At 40.9% G+C, this 10,359-nt stretch overlaps 1 protein-coding gene across 2 annotated transcripts; it reads right to left on the minus strand.

Annotated features, from left to right (window-relative positions):
• Positions 1 to 1,651: 1,651 nt before the first annotated feature.
• On the minus strand, positions 1,652 to 10,311 carry LOC145498631 (uncharacterized). Of its 2 annotated transcripts, none has more exons than XM_081478545.1 (10): positions 10,085 to 10,311; positions 7,965 to 8,839; positions 7,340 to 7,544; positions 6,359 to 6,484; positions 6,180 to 6,242; positions 5,311 to 5,616; positions 4,508 to 4,855; positions 3,780 to 3,943; positions 2,921 to 3,014; positions 1,652 to 2,372 (listed from the first exon to the last, which is right to left on the minus strand). In XM_081478545.1, the coding sequence occupies exons 1-10, from the start codon at positions 10,128 to 10,130 to the stop codon at positions 2,083 to 2,085; spliced, it is 2,517 nt and encodes an 838-aa protein (XP_081334671.1). In that variant the 5' UTR covers positions 10,131 to 10,311; the 3' UTR covers positions 1,652 to 2,082. The 2 variants fall into 2 exon arrangements, with proteins under 2 accessions (XP_081334671.1, XP_081334663.1); XM_081478537.1 differs by having other exon boundaries at positions 2,912 to 3,014.
• Between the last annotated feature and the right edge of the window lie 48 nt (positions 10,312 to 10,359).

Consider the following 10,359-nt stretch of genomic DNA (forward strand, 5'->3'; position numbering starts at 1 on the left):
AGGTACCTATAGGCACCTGGAACTTAGCTGTTATTGACAGCCTAATCTTGCTTAGAAGAATGTGGCATGAAAGAAAAGACAGATGAAGACTGGCCTCCCACTAATTTGTAGCTACTCTAACGATTGTCTTTCCTCTAAGAATAGTACAGTTCGCCCTTGTGTAACTATCCCCGAGGAAAGCTTTAATATCTTGTACAAGGTTTATTCTTTCCAACCTGAAAAAATTTCAAATTCAAAAAATTGGAAAATTCAAGAAATTTTAGTTAGGTTTTTAAATAGCCTTGCATTAGTTTTAGAGTTTTTTCGAAGTAAGGGAATGTCAATATAACTAGTGATTTATGGACGTAATTAGTGCCCATAGCTCGGAAATGGGGATGTTTTTCATTAAGGGTGGAGTTCCAAAGGTTTGGGGGTGGCAACTTACTTTTCAATAAGGTTTGTTCGGCGCGTTGTCTATTGGTCAGAGCGCTGAACTTGGACTTCGTGGTGAAGGCGTGAGCATCTAGAACAAGACAATATTGCGACTATTACATCCTTCCTTTACAAACATTTTTTTATTATTATTTCACTTCCAAATTATAAGTGAGAAGTCAAAATTAAATTATTTTGTTACATTTCAATACTTTCGAACCTCTTCTTACAGACACCTCTCTATTACGAACTGTTTTAACCTTGGTCCCGGCAAAATGGTCATATATTTTCTGTAAAAAAAAATCCTATGATACGGACACTCTCTAATGCGGATAACGGACTCAAACTCTCGGACCCAGGGAGCAAAATTCATATAAACTTAACTTCTTCATTAGCGACAAAACAGTGACGATTTCATATTCAATACTATTTACATGTAACTACGATCTACTGTTTGTGGTTTCAAATGAAACTTAGTCAATATTGTCTTATTATGCAAATGTACAATAGAAGTGGCACGTGTTATCGTCATTTTTAACTCGGGGGGACTCCCACATAAAAAAAGACGGGGGTGCTCGTCGGAAGTTTTGAAAATAGCCCCTAAGAGGTACCAAGATCCTGTTTTGTGGGCGTGGTTTGAAATTTATTTCACCTCTTAGAGGTAGCAGTTCTAAAACAACACATTATCTACTGTCATATTTTTTTCAGCTCAATAACCTCAAAGGTATCCACAAAAGCCCCCGCTGTGGAACTTTTGAGGCTGAGCACATTAGGAGGTACCAAAACCGCTCTTTTAACCTCTAAAAGTTCCGACACCACCCTGGTCCTTTTTACATGGGAGTCCCCCCAGGATTTATAATCGGGATGAAGACTTACGTAGTATTGACTTCTCCGCTGTACCACGATTACGCCATTAACGACGACATGCAGTGATGTTCATTAACTTGTTTCCCTTTGGTGGGCCTTGGATTTGACGTCACATCAGTGATTTCTATAATATGGACAGTTTGTTCTGTCTCCTCATTATTAGAGAGGTTCCACTGTATTTAACTCGTCTTGGGGTATTAGGTGTATAATGCAAGGGGAGAAACTTAACGCGGATTAGAATTTTCATTCCCAATGACAGGTTGTAGTTCGGGCGTCGTGAAAATCCTTGAAACGGAGATGGGGGAATCTTTTTTTGGGGGGGGGGGGCCGGGGAAGGGGGGAGGAATCTGTTGTTTTTCCCCCGAATGACTATTAGTAATAGTCCTCGAGATGCGAAATCGAGCGTGAAGCTTTCTTTTGTTTTATTCCCAAATAAAATTTCTTCAACTTGCATTTGCTAACTTTATTATTGCGTTTTCTGTCCGACTAGTTGGGTGATACTAAAACAATCAGACCCTTCGCCCTCGAGGGCCACGGGTCAATAGCCCATTCGACTTCGCCTCATGGGCTATTGACCCGTAGCCCTTGCGGGCTACGGGTCTAATTGTTAAGTATGACTAAACTTCGTAAACGCAAGATAAAGAACTACTAAGTAAATAAGTTCCTCTTATACTGTACTAAACAGACTTTTTCGGTAACTTACACTATGTCGGTAACTTATACTACTCGTTAGAGTTATTGGTCGAGAGTTTGATTCCATTACCACTGATGTTTAAGCTGTGCGGTTGATTTACTACTGACAACTCAATGATATGCAAGGAAACAGTAAGCACTGAAGGACATCACAAGCATAATCCACTTACAAACTAAAGTTCCAACGCCACTGCATGAGCAGGGCATTTGATATGGAGTTTTACTGTCATTAAACGGCTTCCAACTGTGCCACAAAAAAGAAAATACTTTTGAACAGTTTCCATATGATGCCAGGTACGTGGGACCTCTGACTGGCTTAGCGTCCTCCGGTGAATACATGCTGCTGTCTGTGCGCCCGCCGTACGCACAGCGGTCGAAGTTCAGAAAGTAGATCGGTGAATCTAGAATGCAAGAACATGACAAATTAGCCTGGTGACAGGGACCACTGTTTTCTAATATCGCTCGACCAACTGTAGCCCAGAAAATTCATTTGCTATGGCACAGATCGGCGGGAAGTCTCGCTAAAACTCACCAATCAATTTCGGGCCTCTGGCCTTTCGCTAAATGGCGCATAAGACTTTTTTCAATTCAACTTGCTGCAGGAAATTCACCCCAGCGTTCCATTCAATGAAACGTTTTTGTTTTGTGAAACACATCATGCAGAACCTAAAATTGCCCCAAAATAACTTACGCAAGACTGGAAAGGAGTCTTTCTAAATTAAGAATTACAACAAACATGTATTCAATATCAATAGTTATCAATTACCCACCCGGCAAAACTGCAAAATCTCAAAATGAAACCCGCAAACATGTTTGCTTCCATTAAAATCTTTTCCAAGGTTTAATAGAAGCAATAGCTGGCGAAGATCTCGCGGCAGAGTCAATCTCGCCTCTCCTAGTACCCAGTTGAATTTACTCTCCAAGAGAAAGGGTTACATACCTGTCATACCTGCGTTTTCAAATGTCATTGGTTTTCTTTCTCCTGCTGGTATCTTACTCAAAAGATTCTTGAAGTGGAAAGGTATAAAACGGACGTTTATGTCCTGTAAACATAATGAGAATAAACGGTTAACATTCCCATTCTCAACACGACACTTTAACGTACCACAACAACACACATTTCATTTCTAAGTACATCTGTGAATACGCAGTGAAATTGCCGATGGCAACGAAATCACTTAGTTTATCAAGTAGGATCAATAAGGAATATTTTTGAGTCAGGCCTACTAGTCGCTTGTACTGTTTGTTTTCATTTGGAGAATAAACTGCATTATAATCGTTATCGTTATTGTTATAATTATTACATTCTAGTGTTTCAGACTCTCATATTAAGTTATAAAAGGACGAAAGAGAAAGGAAAATAAGAGATAGGACTAACAAGATCTTGCTATCGTCCTTCCATGTTTTCTCTGTTTGGTCCATTCTACCACGGTCTAAGCCAGACTTGACCAAGCTAATTAGTTTACATGTAAACAGTTAAATGAGTGGGCCAGTGGTTCGAATGGTTGATAACGTGTGAATCTTCACCCAACAAAATGTTGTCTTTTGCACGGTCAAAGTCAATGTTCCACCCTTATTATAAGTTGCTCTGTACAACACAGTCGAACCTCGATCATGACATACGCGGCTTATTGTGTAAGTAAGGTGAAACACAGCAGAAACACTCGCTGTAAGGTAGGGTAAGGTAAATTTATTTTGAGTCGTAAACGTGTGGAGTGGTTGCCCAATCTCCCGACCCGGGGGCTTATGACAAAACGCACGACTATCTATTCTGTGCAAAGCAATTTAACGTGAAGAAAGCAACGCACCTCGTAGCTTGAAGAATAATTACACGTCATTTTGGGTTGTTCACTGCTGGACCCAGTGTGGCACAAGAAATATCGCCAGCGCGTTCCTGGCGTGAGCACTTCGTACAAAAGGAATCCCAGGAGTCCAAGAAAAATAATAAGTCCAGTGATGAGAAAGAACATTCCTGAAAAAGAATAAAAGAGAATTTTAACAAAACGTCTTGTCTCCCATTAAGTCCTCAGGAAAAAAATACTCATTGTTTGAATAGGGAAGCTCGTCAGATGCATCTTGTCGTGTCCCTAGTAGCCTCCTATAAGCAGACGCTCGTAGGGCTCGTCACGCAATCTTGAACATCTGCGTAAATGGCTATGTCCCTAGCTAACTGGCCCTGAATTAGTTTTATTTTTTTTCTGGCTGGGGACAAGACAATTGGTTCAGGTGCCGTACGATTCATCAACCTCTGGTATGTGGCTAAGTGTCCTCACTAGAGGCTGCAAGATGACAATACATATTTGCTACCCGCTTAAAGCAAGTGAGAGCTGAAGTATATCGCAAAATAAGTAAGATGAATAGCTATTGTCAGAGTATGACTATTGCACTATTTCTGTTTTTGGAATAGTATTCACGATCTAAAATGATGACTGCGGAGGAGAGGGGACGTCTCTCTAGGCTACGAAACTGCGTCTTGATAAAGTTTTGTTATATATTTCATTACTCTTTTTGCAAAATAAACACAAATCAGACTTACGCCGGCAGGTTCTCTTGTTAGACTTGCCTATGGCTACCTTGATGTCCATGTCAATGTTTTCCATGATGTTTTCCACTTCGTTGGATAGTTGACGACTGTTGATCCCCAACACGATGCACACGAAACTCTTCACCAAGTTGACCTCGTCATGGTAACGAGACCGGCATGTTTCCATAGCCATGCCAAGTAGCGTGTGGTTCCTAACGATGAACGCCCCTAGAGGAAGATGGGATTCTGGGACGCCTGTGCCTGGGTTGTCCGTGGACGCGTAGATGCGTTCACCAGTCTGAACTGATCCCACGATCTGTACTTTCACCATTCCAATAACACAAACGATGTCCGTTTGTCCTGTTAATAAACACATGTCCATTCAATCAGCCGAAAACTTGGAAAAAGAGCCTGCTCGCAGCCTATGATAACTGATGCAAAATTCTGTTGACAGAATCGCCATTCAGCGATGGACCATCCCTCTTATAACAGAACTTCTTGTTCAATGATCCCTGCCCTTAGCTTATAGTCCATGCACCGCTTATGGTAAATGACTCACGTCCTGGCGTTCCATCCTTACTAAAGTCACTGCCGTCTTCTATGCATGTTATAAAATGACATGGAAAATGGTGATAGTAGTTGATGATATAATGCAAGCATTTTTCTGGAGGAAACTTGATGAAGAGGAAAATTTGCGAGTTTTGTATCATTCAATAATATTTATAGCACTATTGCTTCACTACAGTAAAAGTACACATAAAATGTAAATATAACAACTCGACAATACTCTCTACCAGAAGCAGAAAAGCACCAACCTTTGTCACTCTCTGACGGCGCATGCGCCTCCACATACGCAGATCTGCTTATTACCCCAGCCATGACGGCCTGGGATACATTTTCATTGCTCAGTGGTTCAATGGTGGCCACTCCTTCGTCGTCGGCAAAAAAACCCACCACCACTCCCTCGTCCAGGGTTTGGTACAGATCAGGGTTAGTGAGTCGCAAGTGATAAGCGATGTCACCTCTTGGTGTCTGCATCATACAGCTGAATGTCAGACAGTCAATGTTTGCTTGCTGAGCTTTTAAGTGATTGACAACAAGCTCATCGAGGTGTGTTTCACCTTGATAAAGAAAAACTGGTTAAAACGTTTGTTGTAAGAGGAAAGACACATCTCAAACTCATTAATAATTCATCAAGGTTAAACAAAGGAAATCAAGAACGTGACGGTGTGTGGATATCTGATCTTAATTAGCATAGATTTTTACGATTTTATCTCTCCGTTTTCTCCTTTATTTTAGTTTCGATTGAGAAGATACATCAAACACTCAAAACAGTGTTTGAACACATTTACAAAAACCTCAAAGTTCGTCAAAAATACTCCACTGCGCGTCGTATTTTCAACTTTCTTTTCAGTGTTTGGAAATGTGGTCAAACAAACACGATCTTTCGTGTTTGATATATTACTAGAATTCCAAATTTTGCAAGGGGGGCGTCACATAATATGCTGATGAACACCTTAGGAAGGAATAACGAAGAACATGTATTAAATAATCATCCAAACTAAGCGATTAAGGATAAAAGTTCTTTCGGACCATCATCGATATATACGATTTCTGTTGTGGTTTGAGTTATAGTGGGTAATGGAAATGTGTAGAAGTGGCATTAACTTAGAATGAAATGCACCTTCTGAACTCAAGGGAGAGTTTCTGGAGCCCATGGAACTCGGCGATAATGGCGACCTTGCCTCTGTAAAGAAAAAAAAAACGAAAAACATCACTCAATTGACACTTTTGAAAAATTAGGTGATCCGAATGAACATGACACGTGACTGTGTACATCACATAAGGATTTCTTTAGCGTACCTGTAGAGTCTGCCTCGTTTTGTAACGGAGCGTACTTTACGGCTTGTTTGCCACGGTTCCATCTCAAAGAGCTGGTCGGCAACGTGTTGGACCTCTTGCGTTTCTCTTTGAAATAATTGCCAGGTTCTGTGGAGTAATAAAGGTATCTTGGTTGAGGCGCCCTTGAGATGGCTTCGTAACCCCTTAAAATACATGAAACCTCAAAATGGGGTAAAATTCAGGTGGTCAATTTCTGTGTACAGCTTTCTATCTTTTTTTTGAAAATCAATGTACTATGGCAAGTGGCAAGTGGCAAGTGATTTACTCTTCTGGTCCAAGTCGTTCGAAGGCTGGTTAACTCTATCCACCGGATAAATTGCTCTTCAGTGGATAAGTGTCAACAAAACAAACCACGCTATCCGCTGGAGCGTTATCCACCTTTCGAACAACCCCGGCCAGAATTGCAAAGATGTTTTGCAATTTTAATCCAAAGCTAGCACAAATTTACAAAAATCTGACCCTGTTAAAACCCGATGCTCTATCCCTTGCCTGGCGTCTTGAAATGTTCTGCATTTGTCCACAAACGACAAGACCATGTGACAAACTAAGCTACCGCAGAAAGCTTACTCTGATAGCCCCTTTGCACAACCCGGTCACATGGTAAAAATCAGACATGCTGGGACGCATGTTACACAGCGGGACATCCAAAACAAAGCAACTCGCGCCAGTCCACCTTGACCTGCCTTTGTTTTTGGAAGTCCCACTGTGCAACTTGCGTCCCAGCATGTCTGATTTTGTACCATGTATCATCATCATTATCATAATTATCATCATTATCATCATCATCATCATCATTGTGGTCGTCGTCATTACCATCGTCATCAGTAAACAATCTTTATTCATTCAAACACGATAAAACTTACTTCAAAGTATGAACCACACTGCGTGAGCTGTTTTATTCATCGATCTCAAAGATTTAAGTGATTATTCAAAATGGCGTACCTATTTGTTCTTCACTCAATCGCTTTGTCTTTATCAAGAAAGGCTTTGACTTGATTTGATCACTGACGTTGTTATCAGTGAACACGATCTGAACCAACAGTTCAAACAAGTTTCTCTCTTGGGTGTGAACTTTTGCCAGTTTGTACACTGGTCTTTCTGATCCATCCATCTTGTATACGGAGTCCAGATCCACTTGGTACTCTAACTGTATGGTAGAGATCAGAATTTAATATCATGATCAATATCCCAACTCTCTCAAACAACGGCAAAAGAATATTAAATTAGTATTGCACAAAAATGGTCTTTTTTTTTCTCCAAGAAGGTTGTGAGAAAATTTCACTGACCAAGCCTTGACTTCAAAACTGCTCGTTTCAGTTCTTATATAGTTCAATGGTTCATAACAAGTTGCCTAGTATAAAGTTGAAGAGGGATGTTTGTAATAGGTATAATCACGAAAGCACTAATACAGGTAATTGATGGAATTAGCTATAATCTGAACATCAGGTAAGTTGTCCCGGCAAGGGAAAAAAGCCCTAAATATTAGCAAGCTTCATGTATAACTGAGCGACTAATTTGTGTTGCGATGACGGTCAGGCTGTTTATGTACTTGATCAGTTCTACTTACATTTCCGCTATCCTTAAGCTTCCTCAGGAAAACAACTTCAATCGACACCATGCCATTTTCATCCTTTTCTAGCTTGGCTGCGTTTTCTTCTCTTTGGACCCAAGCTTTGACGCTTTTCACCTGGCGTTCAGATCGAACTAGGAACTTCACCTTTCCGTTAATGATTCGCTGCCGTGCTTGTTTGTCTTTCCGACTCTGCTGCTTCTCAAAGACGCGATTTTCCAGGTCACAAAACTTCACTTCCAGATCTGGGATATGATAGCGATCAATATCGATTTCCGTCCCAGCATCGAAGGGGTTGATCCCAGCCAGGTCAATGGACACACCCTGCTGTGGACAACCGTCAATGTCACCAATGCTTTGCGTAACGCCATAAGAAGGGGTATAATCACTTCCGCCAGTCACCAAGTTTGATGATGTTATGATGCCAGCGCCAGTGACGATCGTGTGCTGGCTTTGACGAAACTGTCCGTTTATTGAGGGTGTCACCAAAAAGCTCGGATCATTCGGGGTCATGCCGACAGCGGCCGAGGTATCTCCGACAGGCACCGAAGATGCATGCCACATACCAGACGAGGAATTCTGGCTTGTTAAGGTCGAACTTCCCGGAAACTCTTGCCCCCTTGTTATCACCTCTAAGATCCTGCCCATTTGATCTGGAGACATGGATAACTGGGTGCTTTGCTCAAGGCTCTCCACTTGGAAATTGCCGCCTGTCGCGTTTTCGGTAAGACTACTAAGATATTCTGTTTGTTGCTGAAGAGACGTTGGTTCATCAAGTAATGGAGTGGAAGAATGGGCTGAGAAAGGCATTAAGCTGGGATCACCCGAAAATGAGATATGTTGACCATGCCAAAGGCTTGAACAATGAGCGCCTGTTAAAAACAACAACAAAAAAATAAGATCAACACAAACATGTAACAGTGATCCTCGAGATTCGGAACTGAAGTGAAAACAACATGCCAGTAGATATTGTTTCATCTCGATGAGAAACGTAATATCTCAGCACCCAAGTGCGAAGCTGCAATGTTGGCTCAGAGTCAAAAGCAAACAATTTTCTACTAAAAAAACAGCTTTACTAATAGATTTTAGCGTTCAGTGAGTTGTACTTTGTGAATCTCGAATCAAGATCTATTTTAGTACTTTGTTAAACAGTACGAGATTGATCGAAAGAGTTAAAGAATTCTGCCCCTTCGCACTTTGCTCCGGGTAGTTTGCGTTACTTAGAAAAGGTATTCCCCTGAAGGTTCCTTGGGAGCCCCGGTGAAAAATAATCAGGTCACAAACCTTTGTTAAAAAAAATTTTGTCGGTTCATGTATCGCTGAAAAGACATATATGGTTCGGAAAGAAAGGAAAACAGTTTGTCACTAGCGGCGCTGTAACTGAAGCCAGAAATATCCAATCATGATCAAGGAAGTTAATATAGTGAAACTCATGAGATGTTAATGCTTCTTCAGAGAAAAGGTTACTAAACTACTAATTTTCATCGTGGGTTTCGAACCTCCTACGACCACTCATAACATCATGGTCTCTTCTTTATACTTTCGAGGCGTTTCAATCCCCTAAAAACTGCAAACATTAAGGGGAAAGAAAATCGTTCCTTTAACTTATCCGGTTAGAGCATATATCTGACCATCAGCGTAGAAATGAACAGCGTTACACTATGCATTTTGTGTCATAACTTAGAACAGAGTCAGTCAAGATATATTCTTATCTTTTTACCAATTCTCGAATGATGAGATAGAAGAACGGATGTCGTGAGATCAGTCAAGACGTGAAATTGAATGACATTTTCAAGCTAAACTATTTAGTTCACGATGATTTGGTTTACACTGTTAAGTGGCCTAAGGCCTAAAGCAACATAACCTATTGGAGTTAACTTGAAAACAATTTCTCCGTCGACCTTAGTAGACTGACAAAATATGGCAAACACTGTAGAAACTACAAAATCCATCCCAGGCAGTCGGTTTCAGTGAACACTAGAGAATTCCGTAGTCCTTTCACGGACCAATGCTACACCTTTTCCTTGAGCTAAAGAGACACTAGAACCGACAAAAAGGAAGGAAGCTGAGGTATAAGGTGCTTCTATTTAGTTCGACCTAGAATCCGCTTTCCTTACCGTTGTTTTGACATGAAGGAAGCAGTCTCTCTCGTAGATTACTCATCTAGCCTGTAACTGATATCGCGCTTTCAACTGTACTGATGAACCAAGCGACAGCTGTTCAGTTCTCTATGCACCAATTCGAGTCACGTTCATTTATCTGCGCTTCCACAACGTATGTATACTTATGCCTAGAATAAAAATAATGTTCTTATATAACAGTGGGTTTTTCCCGCGATGTGAAACACTAGATTGACCGAAGTGACTGATACGGAAATGCTGACGACTTGTGA

This window comes from Orbicella franksi, chromosome 1, assembly GCF_964199315.1.
Source record: "Orbicella franksi chromosome 1, jaOrbFran1.1, whole genome shotgun sequence".
NCBI lineage: Eukaryota > Metazoa > Cnidaria > Anthozoa > Scleractinia > Merulinidae > Orbicella > Orbicella franksi.